Here is a 14,642-nt window from a genome sequence, read left to right as displayed (position 1 = left end):
AAATGTGAAATTTTGAATATAATAATTATTGCGTAAGAGAGATGAGATAGTATTCAAAAACGTATCGACAGATATTCGAACTGCAACGCTTACAACAAGAAAAGCGTTGGAAATGTGGCTTGACAAGTGGCTACAGATACGATTAATTGAATTCAGCATTAGGATAGGCCCCACCTTTTCATGATATTTCATATTCGTTTCAGTTAGACAACCTATTCGATGGCATGTGTTCCAATATTAAGACTGTAGATTATATTTATGAGTTGATCCTTTTAAAAAATGGACAATTTTCTCATCTGGGTAACATAGTTAAGATAAAATGTTTATTTATTCTCAACAGTCAATAAAATGTTTATCATAGAGCCAAATCCTCAATACTTTAATTAAGAATTCAAGTAAAACAATCATTTTTATAATTTATAGACTTTAATATTTGATACGCTAAAATTGTTAATTCGCGTTTAATTTTTTTTACAGTATCAACAGCGTGCATGCCTGTATAACCTGTGTATGTATATAGTTGTGTTTTCAATAAAAATATTTAATTTCATTTATTTGAAATATAAGTGAGGTGATAGACTCGGATAGGCTTATATATATATATATATATATATATATATATATATATATATATATTGATATGGTCATGTAACACGTATATGTATATAGTTGTGTTTTCAATAAAGATATTTAATTTCATTTATTTAGAATATAAGTGAGGTGATAGATTCGGATACCTTAAATTTATATATATATATATATATGTAATGAGAAAAATTATATTTTAATGCTTATTCTGGTAACAATATCATTATCACATCACCCACCTACCAATTACTTATACTACGTGGATGCTTTAGCCACCTAATATTTCCATCAACGCGAAGGGCCTCTGCATGTGGACGTAGTAGGGGTGCATGGAACGATCTAGCAAGAAAGTGAATTATACAATTTCTAATCATACGCCTATAACTTGTGCACGATTTAATATTTTTTTACAGTATTAGATAATATAGGTTTAAATCGACTTTTAGACATTAATTTAGTGTTTTATAAAAAGTTAACTCATATAAAATTTAAATTTTAGCATTTTATAAAAAATTACTCAAATAATTAAACGTTAAACAGTACTCGTACAGCTAACAACTATCAAAATAACTAATTTAACCAAACATATCCTTCCATACACAACTATTAATATTTAAGCAATTTCCTTCAATATTTGTTTCTTGAATTTGTGAGAATAGACTTTGTATAATTTTATTTAGAATTGGATTTTATTTAAATTTCTGAGTATGGTTTTTAAACAAATAAAATTTAAGATAGTTAATCATTGTTATACATTTTGTATTTTTCTCAGCAGGATGATGAGAAGACATTGGATTGTTTATGATAGATAATCTAGAAATAAATTTGTTTATTAGAATATAATTATGAAAATGTCATTTTTATGTTAGAATATCTTTTATATCTCCTTATTCTTGAGTTGCATATTAGATTATCCATTTTTTACACTTGAACACTCTTACACAGAGAGATGTTGCTAAAATTTCGATGAATATATAGTAGAAAATCTGCCTTTATATTTATATGCATAAATATTCTAAATGATATAGGTTAATACTGAAAATTTAAGAAAATATAAAGAGATTTAGAATATTTATTTTGATGGATCTATATATATATATATATATATATATATATATATATTGATGGCTTGTAAGTTGTATAATACGCTAGATGCCTCAAACGTGAACATGTGACTAGATTGCTAGACACATTCGAAGTCATCTATTGTAGTCCACATGTTGTACATTAAGATTGAAATGCTTTGAACTAGCTAGACAAGTTAACGCAATTCCCAAATAATTGTTGCAGTGAGAAGGGTGGCTGCCGATCTACTCCATCACGCCATATTGGAGAGTGGTAAATTAGTCAATTAATTTGTTAGTACTAAATTTTTAGCATTGGTTGATCGCTGGACTTTACATTGGAGTGCTTTATCTGACCATCCGTATGTTACACAAATTTGAAAGAATTCAACCACATTTATCTCATCTAGTCACCAACTATAAATTGGAGAAGTAAGAAACCTTGCTAAAAGTCATTAAGATAAAGAATATAATTGGTCATCTTATGGACACTTAAATTAATTTGTAATGAGAGTTTCATTCTCTTTTCATTGTTAGTTATAAAGTAGACATAACATTTTTCTTTATCAAATTAGTAAAACTTTTTATAATGAAATACATTTGAATTCGAAAAATTTTTCACTCTTTATATCCTTAAAGAAATATAAACAGATTAATCAAAACAAATCTTATTTATGTTTATTAACCAAAATTTAACACTTGAGATCATACTATAAACGAATGATTAATGATTTCTTCAAGTTTTAATAATCTTCTATGCATGAAACAGATATTTCATTAATCTTAAGTGTTGAGCTCAGTTAGTAAACTCAGTTTGTTTCCTTGCCATTAGCTAAGATTTTATTTTTTTTAAGAAAAAGCTGAGATATCTCATATTTCATTAATAAAATATAGTAAAAAAGAAGTAAAAAAATTAAAATTTTACCCTTTCTTATAAATCAAATTATCCATTTTATACAAAAAATAATAATTTAATAGAGAATTTGAAGTCTGATATTTGACTAAGGTTTAATATTTTGATATTAGAGTAAGAATAAAATAAGAAGTCGTAAAATTTACATGCTATTTGGAAAAGAGAGAACAGAAAATAAGAAAGAAAGGAAAATAACAAAGGAAAATAAGAGAAGATTGTTTTATTTTCTTTCCTTGGATATTTTCCACTTTATGTTTAGATTGAAAGGAAAATAAATAGAGGAAAGAAAATATTACTATTGCATAATTACAGTTTTAACCTTAACATTGTATATAATGTTACAAGTTTACTTGATAAATAAAAATAATATATTTAATTAATTACTATTTAATTTAATTAAATACCATCAATCACCATCTAAAAAATTGATATTTATTCTTTTAATATAAAGCATGAACAATAAAATTTTGGTTCTTTCCAATTTCCATCTTCTATATTTGCTATTTGTGGAGAATGGCAGCGACATGGAAACAAGAGAGAGGAGTTAATTGTTGGAGATAGGAAAATAATTTTTTTTTTTTTTTTTTTTTGTAATTTTGTGCGAACATTGAAAATCTCCCACAAATTCTCCTTCCTCTGCAATTTTCTTAACATCATCCAAACAGAGGAAAATAACTTTCCTCATTTATTTTACTCAATTATTTTCCTTTCTCGGGTATTTTCTACCATTCCAAACACACATTTAAACATTTATGTGGATTCCTTAGATTTTTTTATTTGGTTGAGAATAATTAATTCATAAAATTGATGGATTTCATCATAACTTCAATTTCGTCGTTTTGAGAGAGAAATCTCAGCTCAGAATTGGGAACTTTATTAATTCCATACTTTTATATAAATGATGGAATTTAAATTATTCAATTTTATTTTAAAGATAACATTCAAAACTATGTAATTATTTTCAACCAAATAATAACATATAAGATTTTATGCCAACTAGATGTGGTATGGTTGGTTTTTTCACTAGTATGAGGAATTAGAGGTCTAGTCTTATTGTGAGAAGAGTGAGAGAGGTAGTTATGATCATAGTTTCGGAGCCATCGGTTTCAGTTTTAAAGGCAAACTTTAAGATAGTTTTGAAATCACCGATTTCGATTTCATTTCGATTTAAAACCGAAATTAGATCATCATTTTCAAACTTATTTTTTTTTAGTTTTGTATTTTGAATAAATAATAATAATAATAATAATAATAATAATAATAATAAAATAGTACTATTGGACAAACTAAACCAAATTAATAATTAAAGTTTTAAAATTTAATTTAAAAAATTATAAAAAAAATATTACGAGTTTGTTGTAAATTTATTTTTTCATGGTTTCAAATTAGAATCGTGCATTCTAATTTTAGAAAATGAAGAACTGAAACCAAATAATGAAAATGCAATTTTGATTATAGTTTGAAATTGGATGACATTGATTGCAGTATGACGGCAATTTTAACTCGATTACTGTTCGGTTTTGATTTGAATTAAACCGCGGTGATGGCTATTAAAACGACTAAAAATCACACGTGCAACAAGGTAAGCCATACAACTGCAAATATTAAATAATGAAAAGAATGTGTGCTATAATGAATATATTTATTATATTTCCTCAAAGAAATATCAAGTCTCTGGTTCACTACATTGCTGCACTATTTAAAGGGTTCACTCATCTTCTCCACTTTCAAATCAAAACCACGCCAAAAAGATAAACAACAACAGGAAATGTCTATATCAAATCTAATTTCTCTCAACCGACAATGGCTTCCAATTCTTGCAGTTTTTCTTCTTCCAATTTTCACCCTCTTTCTCTTCAAAAGCAAGAAGAGAACTGAAGGTCCTAAACTACCACCAGGTCCAAGACGACTCCCCATTATTGGCAATTTTCACCAGTTAGGCGACAGGCCGTACTACGATTTTTGGAAAATGTCACAAATATATGGCCCTGTCATGCGAGTTCAATTAGGGAGATCACCTGGTGTTGTTATCTCTGGTGCAGAGGCTTCAAGAGAAGCCATGAAAGACCATGATCTTGAAACTTGCAGTCGCCCTTCATCGGTCGGGCCTCGTAGACTGTCATATAATTTCTTGGATGTTGCATTTTCTCCATATTCTGATTACTGGAGAGAAATGAGAAAGTTGTTTATTTTTGAGCTTTTGAGTATGAAAAGAGTGCATATGTTCTGGTATGCAAGAGAAGAGCAGATTGACAAGTTAAACAATATTTTAACAAATGCATACCCTAATCCAGTTAATCTTACAGAGCTAATATATAACGTGATTGATGGTATTATGGGTACTGTTGCTTTCGGAAGGAGCTATGGACAAGTGGAGTTCCAACAAGGTTTTGTTAAGGTGATTAGTGAAGCTATGGATATTTTAAACAGTTTTCATGCGGAGGATTTTTTCCCTAGCGCTGGAAGATTCATTGATTCTTTGACTGGTGCTCTTGCTAAAAGAGAACAAACTTTCAAAAACCTTGATGGGTATTTTCGGAAAATTCTTGAGCGGCATCTGGACCCAAATAGACCTAAGCCTGAACATGAAGATATTGTTGATGTCTTGGTTGGGCTGATGAGAGACCAAGGTGCTTCTTTCCAACTTACTAAAGACCATCTCAAGGCTATTCTCATGGTATCAAATTCAATTTTTCTTTCAAATAATGTTCTTTCTTTTTTGTGGATCTCCAGGCTAATCTTCTAAAACTATATTATATTTTTTGGCAGGATATCTTTGTCGGTGGCATTGATACAGGTTCTGTGACAACCGCATGGGCATTCACAGAGATACTAAAGAATCCAAGAATAATGAAAAAAGTACAAGAAGAGATAAGAGGAATTGTTGGACCAAATAAAAACAGAGTAGAAGGAAGAGATGTTGATAAATTCAAATACTTGGAATTAATAATAAGAGAAACCTTCAGAATACACCCACCACTCCCACTTCTGATCCCCCATTTTTGCACCAAAAAATGCAAAATTGGTGGGTATGACATTTTACCAGGCACAACAATATTCATCAATGCTTATGCAATTGGAAGAGAACCATCTAAGTGGGAGAACCCTGAAGAATTTTACCCAGAAAGATTTGAGAACAGTGATGTTGATTACAGAGGGTCCTACTTTGAGTTGGTCCCATTTGGAGCTGGAAGAAGAACTTGTCCTGGTCTGGCCATGGGTACTACAGCAGTTAAATACACATTGGCTAATCTTTTATATGGGTTTGATTTTGAGCTCCCTAATGGAAAGAAATTTGAGGACTTTCCAATGGAAGAAGCTGGTGGTCCCACTATCCATAACAAGCACGATCTTGTTCTTATTCCAAAAAAGCACGAGTGGGACTAAGATTTTATTATTTTTTATGTTTGTTTCCCTATTTTAGCCTTTTTGTTTTTGGTCGATGTCATGTGTTATGCCTCACTAATAAATAAATAAAATGGTGCATCACCATTAAATTTCCTATATTTATGTGTTGGATCTAATTGTTAATAGTGATTATCTCTATATTTAAGAATCATAAATCCAAATATTGCCTTAATAGTGATTAGCTATTAAATATTAAGTGTTGATTATCCATTATATAGCAGTTTAGAATAAAAGTGTTGACTATGATGATTAGCTGTTTACTATAAAATGACAAAAAATATATAAAAGCGAAGAACAAAGTAAGACAAGCGATGAGTATAGGTGTCATAAAGAAATTATAAAATGCTAAATGTTAATAAAGATAAGGTTTCATAAAATACTATCTTAAATTCTAAAAGTTAGAGTAGATATTATATTACTGAGCGCTGTAACTATTAGTAATCAAAAGAATTAGATTTATAATAATAGATAAGTTTAAAGTTAAATTTGATATTAATATTAAATCTTTAGTTTTTCACCTCCTCATTTATGTTTATATATATGAAAGTTGAAACAAGAAGAAAATTCTAGGTCTTTCTCTTTATTCAGTATTTTATTTGTAAGAGAACAATCTTTCTCGGCGACTTGCGATGAATCGATGGACTCTAGAAGTTTCGTTTTCTTTTTTGAGAAATTTTTTAATTTTTTCTTTATTTTCTACATTTGATTGGATAATTTTTTAATTTTAAAAATTCATGGTAATATATTTGAAGAATTATATTGATATAATAATTCTATTTGAAAATTAATTTTAACAAATTCAAACTTAATCTACTTTTTTTGTTATAAATTTAATCTACTTATATTTCTTATGTAACGATATTCAACCTTTCTTTCTTTTTTTTCCTCTTTAATTTGACAAACTGTCTGATTGGTAAGCGATGGATGTCTTTTTAACATAAACTTAGCAAACTGATAGTTTCAACTCTCGTAAATAATGACCTAATACATAAATTTGATTTTATAATTTTTTGCGATTATTTTTATGGCCTCTTGAATTTTGCAAGGAACCTTTTATGACCCTGCATTTTCATATTTCAATAATAACTATTCTCATGACCAAAATGAAATGTGAAAATGTAGGGTCGTTGATATGAAATTTTAATAATATTTCATTTTTGCGAGAGATATAGTTATTAATGAAATGTGAAAGTGTAGGGTTATAATTAGACCCTTGCAAAGTTCAAGAGACTACACAGATAATCGACAAAAGTTTAGAGTCAAATTTATGCATTAGACGCACGTACAATATATTTCTATGAATTTTTAAGTTTATTTCTAAAAAAAGTCAAATTTCTTGATTGAAAAATAAATTTCCTGATTTATACTAATATATGACTACATGTAGAAGTAATTCATTTAAAATACCATAAACTTTACGTGTTAGTAACGATTTTATCCTAAAATAGAAAAACACTATAAACTTATATTATAATTGCACCCAACTTAAAATCTAAACTAGAAAAATGAATAAACAATAAAAGTGATGGGACCCACGCTTCAGGAGACTTGAGTTAAATTTCAAATTGTCATACATATATTAATTGATTAATTGCAGATGCTACTTTCCTTTTTATCAAATATTTTTTTTATTGTGCAATTGAAAGTGATTAAAAAATGGGGAATTAATTAAAATATTATATTTTAGTACCATAGAGAATTAAGAAACACTAATTAGGAAAATGACTTATATAAGAGTAATTCTCCTTATAGGATAATTTCTATACCTAAAGTTCAAACTTGAACCTTTTATTAAAGGAAAATGAGTTCCAACCATTTCAAACAACGTGAATTGATAGATAATAGTAATATTCTTTTTTTTTTTCATCAATTACTATTTACAGTGAATATTAAATCTATTACAATAATTACAAAACCTATTAAGGACAATACAACCTAAAGGGGCAAAAATACAAATTATAATTAAACGTTGACATGCATGAGAATTAAATCTGGGATCTTTGAGTCTTGAGTCCCAAGGCATCATTATTTGTATATAACCTACTTAATTTTAAGACTTATTAACAGAGATTTTAGGTTTTTAATTATTGGTATGTGTGTACATATACAGGATTAATTATATCTATAGTGTTTGAACGAAAAAATTTATAATTGAATTTCTGAACTATTAAAAAAAATAGAAATGAAATGCATTTGACTGAATTATTTTGCTGAAATATTAAAATTATTAAACATTTATTCTTTTCATATTTTTTTTAATTTTTCATTACCTTATCTTTTCTGTCTAAAATAAAGTCTTAAAAATTTCTTATATAAGAAAAAGAGAGTGAGAAGAAAATAAAAGAAAGGTAATAATCTTAAAAATCTAAAAAAATAAATAAAGTAAAATAATTGAATAAAATAATTCACGTTGTTTATATTTAGTTTATTGTATATGTAGATCTATACACCGAGTGTAGATAAATCATTTCCTTATTTTTTCAGGTATTATATTTTCTTTTTTTTTTTTATATATCCTTCCTGCAATTTTTTATTTTCTGCAATGTTTATTTATTCTCAACAGTCAATGAAATGTTATATCATGGAGCCAAATCCTCAATACTTTAATTAAGAATTCAAGTAAAACAATCATTTTTATAATTTATAGACTTTAATATTTGATACGCTAAAATTGTTAATTCGCATTTAATTTTTTTTACAGTACCAACAGTGTGCATGTGTGTGTAATCTGCACATGTATATAGTTGTATTTTCAATAAAAATATTTAATTTCATTTATTTGGAATATAAATGAGATGATAGACTTGTATAGACTAAGTTTATATATATATATATTGACATGGCTATGTAACATGTGTATGTATATAGTTGTGTTTTCAATAAAAATATTTAATTTCATTTATTTAGAATATACGTAAGAAAATAGATTCGGATATGTTAACTTTTATATATATATATATATATATATATATATATATATATATATATATATATATATATATATATTTTGACGTAACGAGAAAAATTATATTTTAATACTTATTCTGGTAATCATATCGATTATCACATCACCCACCAACCAATTACTTATACTACGTGGATGCTTTAGCCACCTAATATTTCCATCAACGCGAAGGGCCTCTGCATGTGGACGTAGTAGGGGTGCATGGAACGATCTGGAAAGAAAGTGAATTATACAATTTCTAATCATACGCCTATAACTTGTGCACGATTTAATATTTTTTTACAGTATTAGATAATATAGCGTTTAAATCGACTTTTAGACATTAATTTAGTATTTTATAAAAAGTTAACTCATATAAAATTTAAATTTTAACATTTTATAAAAAATTACTCAAATAATTAAACGTTAAACAATACTCATACAGCTAACAACTATCAAAATAACTAATTTAACCAAACATATCCTTCCATACACAACTATTAATATTTAAGCAATTTCCTTCAATATTTGTTCCTTGAATTTGTGAGAATAGACTTTGTATAATTTTATTTAGAATTGGATTTTATTTAAGTTTCTGAATATGGGCTTTAAATAAATAAAATTTAAGATAGTTAATCATTGTTACACATTTTGTTATATTTTCAGCTGGATGATGAGAAGACATTGGATTGTCTATGATAGATAATTTAGAAATAAATTTGTTTATTAGAATATAATTATGAAAATGTCATTTTTATGTTAGAATATCTTTTATATCTCCCTGTTCTTGAGTTGCATATTAGATTATCCATTTTGTACACTTGAACACTCTTACACAGAGAGATGTTGGTAAAATTTCGATGAATATATAGTAGAAAATCCTCCTTTATATTCATATGCATAAATATTCTAAATGATATAGGTTGATACTGAAAATTGAAGAAAATATAAGGAGATTTAGGATATTTATCGACGGATATATATATATATATTGATGGCTTGTAAATTGTATAATACCCTAGATGCCTCAAACGTGAACATGTGGCTAGATTGCTAGACACATTCGAAGTCATCTATTGTGGTCCACATGTTGTACATTAAGATTGAAATGCTTTGAACTAGCTAGACAAGTTAACGCAATTCCCAAATAATTGTTGCAGTGAGAAGGGTGGCTGCCGATCTACTCCATCACGCCATATTGGAGGGTGGTAAATTAGTCAATTAATTTGTTAGTATTAACTTTTTAGCATTGGTTAATCACTGGACTTTTTAACTTCATCTGACCATCTGCATATTATACAAATTTGAAGGAATTCAACCACATTTATCTCATCTAGTCACCAACTATAAATTGGAGAAGTAAGAAACCTTGCTAAAAGTCATTAAGATAAAGAATATAATTGGCCATTTTATGGGCACTAAAATTAATTTGTAACGAGAGTTTCATTGTCTTTTCATTGTTAGTTATAAAGTAGACATAACATTTTTCTTTACCAAATTAGTATAACCTTTTATAATGAATGAAAGAAGAAGGTTAGGTTTATATAGCTGTACATTACAATTGAAAAGAAAAAGAAAAAGGAGTTCAACACGCTAACAATTTTGAATAAAATAAAACAACTAAGCATCCTAAAGAAACGAGATTTATTAACTAAACAACCTTAAAAATAGACCATCCATAATAATAAACTAAAACACAAAAGCTCTAAAATATATCAAACTAGGATATTTAAACTTATTTAAATACACATAATAATAATTAGATATATTAATTATTATCACGTATTATTAATGGATCCGGATTAAAAAGGCTAATAATGGGTGTACCCATACCTATCCATTAATTCAAACAATTTTAAAACAATCTCTCCTTCTAGAAATACTATGTGATCAATGTTTGTAAAAATAAGAATTCAATTTGTGTAAAAATATTATGAAAAGACATTGTCGTAAATTTTGAAATAAAATTAATCTCATACTTAAAAAGAACATGAGAATTATAGAATGAAAAACAACATTTTCTCTATTTAAACTTGATTTGAAAACTAAAATTTACTTATATGTAAAATTTCGATGAATATATAGTAGAAAATTCGCATTTATATTTATATGCATAAATATTTTAAATGACATAGGTTGATATTGAAAATTTAAGAATATATATATATATATATATATATATATATATATATATATATATATATATATTGAAACAACCCGAATTTTTATTTTCAAATATTTTCCAATTAAATTTAATAAACTGACAGCCTGGAAATGTATTTAATTATTTAAATGCAAATCAATAATTCGTACAGTGACAAACCGAACCAAAAACCAATTGGAAAAATCTAGAATCGATCAAAAACCAAGATTTGGGCTGATTCGAACCTGAATCGAACCAAACCAGCCCAAACCATCTAGAAACATCTCCTCCCCTCTTATCTTCAACGCTCATATCCCTCCCTCACTCTGTCTTGCGCCTCCCGACCACCCACCCAGCACCACTGCCTTCCTCTCCTTTCTTCTTCTTCTTCTTCTTCTTCTTCTTCTTCTTCTTTCCTTTCCTTTCTTTCTTTCCCTTTCTTCTTCTCTGCGATTGTGTCTGTGTCGCGTCCCAACAGCTCCAGCAGAAACGCAAGCCACCAGCACGAGCTCAGCCACGTAGCGCCACCTCGCTGCTGGTCCACGCTGCAGTAGCTCCGCCGTCGCTGTCTCTCTCTCCGTTCGATTCCAGCGAGGTCGACAGTCCACTACCTCCATCGCGCCGGCGAGCCTGTCACGTATCCCTTGAAGTTGCGTCGCCAGCTGCTCCGCCACAACAGATTACGCATCCGCCGACGTCACAGCAGCTCTGCTGCTGCTGCAGTGCATCTCCGGCCACCGCTTGACAGTCGCAGCGTGTATACTTCGATCCAACACGCGTAAGAATCCCCGATCTAGCGCAAATTCGACAAAAATTATATTTTGGGGTAAAAATTAATTTTAATAATTTTAGTTACTTGAATTAATTTTATTATTGTAGTTAATTAATTTAGTTCATTTAATTTTTAGTTATTTTGCGTAGTTAATTAATTTTATGTAGTGAAATTAATTTAAGTAGTATTAATTTATTGATTAATAAAAATATTTAGTTAGCAATTTTCGTTATTTAGTTAGTTAAAATTAAATTCAGTATGAAATAATTTATTGAGGAATTTTGATAATAATATTATGAATGGAATGAAATGAGGAATTGAGAATTTAAGGTAATGTTGATATTGATATTCAGATGGAGGATGAGAAAATTGAATTGATTGATTGCCCGATGGATGGGCTGTGTGATTTGGAGTTATTAGATAAAATTGTTGATATTTTAAACAGGTGGAAAGTCCAATTTTTAGGGGAGATGCTGTCGAAATTTCGGTAGAAAATAAAATGAATTTTGGTAGCAAATAAAATTTATTATAGAAATTTAATTAATTATAGAGTAAATTATTGATAGAAATTAAATAGGTTAAGAATAGTAGTGTGATGAATAAATATTTTATCTGATATTATTCTTTTTTTCCGATGTCATTTTTACTTTGCTTAGATCGCTCGGGTCCATCTAGTGCTCCTCCCGGATAGAATCAACGCTAGAGCTTCGTTCTCCACCACAGTGAGTAATAATAAATAATGCATATCAACACTGCATATGCATAACATTTATTCATAAACATTATGTTTTTATTTACATATTTACAATATATTACAAGTATTTTATCATATATATTAAGTTACGATCATTATAATTATACTTATATATAATTGTGCATTTGGATGAAATTGGTGTAATACGTTGAAAGAATTGTTTGATTACTTGTGCTGTGCATATACTGTGCCTTGTTTGTGTGGAATTAGGATGAAGTGGGTCACCATGGGTTTGTGAGACTGTTTCTGTTATACGGATCCTGATTCTGATTTCTGTTATATTCTGATTCTGTTATATGGATCCTAATTCTGTTTCTGTTAGCCGGGTAAATGGGAGATCGGCGCCCCCGTGTGCACCTGATAATTCTGTTTGTTCTGAAACCACAGGATGGCCGCTTGTTGTTGCGCACCTGAAAATCTAGATTTGATTGCAGCCCGCAGGGTGGCCTCCTGTTGTGAGCGCTTGATGATCTAGATTGGATGGAGACCACCGGGTTGCCTCCTGTTGGTATAAAAAAAAAAAAAAAAAAAAAAGAGAATGTAAAAACAATGAGAGGGCTGGTCAAGTGAGGATTAGACCGGTCGGCCAGTATGGGGGATCGGCTCCCTGGTGCACATGTGAGAGGATGAGTCATGTGGGAGGACGACTCATCGGGGGTTCGGTGACTCCACTGACTAATTTCCACGTGATGTGATTATTTGAAGGTGATATTGTTGTGGGTGCTGATATGATGACATATGAGTGACTGTTGTGTGTTCATTCAGTATACTAGGGTGCATTTTGCTTGCCTGTATGTGGTGTGTATTATTTATTATTATTCACTGAGTTGTAAAACTCACCCCCTTCTCTCCAAACCTCTCAGGTACTAGGAAGCAGCTGATTCGATTGAAGCTCTGCAATCTTCTCCGCAGAGTTATAAATGTAAACTTTATATTTTTGTTATTTAATTTTGGTTGTATAAGTTACTCTTTTATCAGATTATTATTGAACTCCGCAGTTATAGGGTTGTGTATTTAAATTGGGCCTTATTGTTAGCACTACGCTATAAATTAATTATTGTGTAATTAACTGTAGGTAAACTAGTAAGCCCTTATTGTGATTATGAGTTATTGTGAATAGGCCCTGGTTAAATTTTATGTATTATTTGATATTGGGCCAGATGTTTGAAAATTTTATAAAACTTATATCTCAAGTCATATGGGCTTACTGTTTTGTTGAATTAGGAGAATCATGTAGACAGATTGAATAATTTAGGCTTACTACGGGCCTCGGGGGCCTTAAGCTTACCTAGGCCCTAGTGCCGGTCCGGCCCACGGAAACGGGTCGTGACAAAGGTGGTATCAGAGCAAAAGTTCATAAGTCTAGATGTAACTGCGGAGTAATTCCTGTCATGTCTTGACATAGTCTTCCTTGCTTTCCTCTTCAGCGTTGTTCGCAACCAGATTAGAGTCAAGTTGTTTAATAAGTAAATTTTGTATCCTTGTTCTTTAGAGATGTGATTTAGTTACTGATGCTAAGGGGATGGTTTAAACAAAAAAACCCTTTTATGGAATAAATAATATTCATATATAATTTAAGTATGTAAGAAGATAAGTTATATAGGATTAATAAGTTGAGGTTAGTTGATGAAAGTGTGCTATTTTTATTTAATACGTGTTAAATGTGGAATACATATATAAGAATGCATGAATGTGTTTAGATGTGTGCCTGCGGAATTGAGAATGAGTTGCTAATTATTTAATAAGAGAACTAAATGATTCGTATTCGAGGACATTAGAATCTATTTATTTAGAGTATTGAATGAGTATATGAATTTGATGAAATTTACATGATGTTGGTTAGTGGAATTTCTTATATTTATTGAGATAAATATTTTCTGGATGGAATGGATATACATGATTTTTATAAGGTCTGAATGTTGAAGGATTTGGTGCGATTTGGTATAATAATTGGTGATGAGTATTTTTCATAAAGAATAATATTGGTGGAATTATTGTATGAAGTGAGTTTTATTTATGAGTAATCACTGCTTGGTAGAGTAGAGTGTATTGTTGT

The 14,642-nt window shown here is 29.2% G+C and overlaps 1 protein-coding gene and 1 long non-coding RNA gene across 2 annotated transcripts; both read left to right on the top strand.

Moving 5' to 3' along the window:
* The first annotated feature begins 4,288 nt into the window (after positions 1-4,288).
* Positions 4,289-6,069, top strand: LOC149497823 (2-methylbutanal oxime monooxygenase-like). The gene is made up of 2 exons (XM_089718772.1): positions 4,289-5,242; positions 5,335-6,069. Exons 1-2 carry the CDS (start codon positions 4,334-4,336, stop codon positions 5,950-5,952), a joined length of 1,527 nt encoding a protein of 508 aa, XP_089574898.1. The 5' UTR covers positions 4,289-4,333; the 3' UTR covers positions 5,953-6,069.
* A 5,307-nt stretch (positions 6,070-11,376) lies between these two features.
* On the top strand, positions 11,377-13,783 carry LOC149497822 (uncharacterized). The gene is made up of 3 exons (XR_016319892.1): positions 11,377-11,886; positions 12,489-12,554; positions 13,450-13,783. It is a non-coding gene; the product is annotated as an uncharacterized LOC149497822 (long non-coding RNA).
* The last annotated feature ends 859 nt before the right edge of the window (positions 13,784-14,642 follow it).

The sequence above is a fragment of the Jatropha curcas genome, chromosome 3, assembly GCF_041381405.1.
Source record: "Jatropha curcas cultivar XTBG-Jc1 chromosome 3, XTBG_Jcur_1.0, whole genome shotgun sequence".
NCBI classification, from domain to species: domain Eukaryota; kingdom Viridiplantae; phylum Streptophyta; class Magnoliopsida; order Malpighiales; family Euphorbiaceae; genus Jatropha; species Jatropha curcas.
Note: the sequence above shows the minus strand (reverse complement) of the source record. Positions and strands in the feature narration are given on the sequence as shown.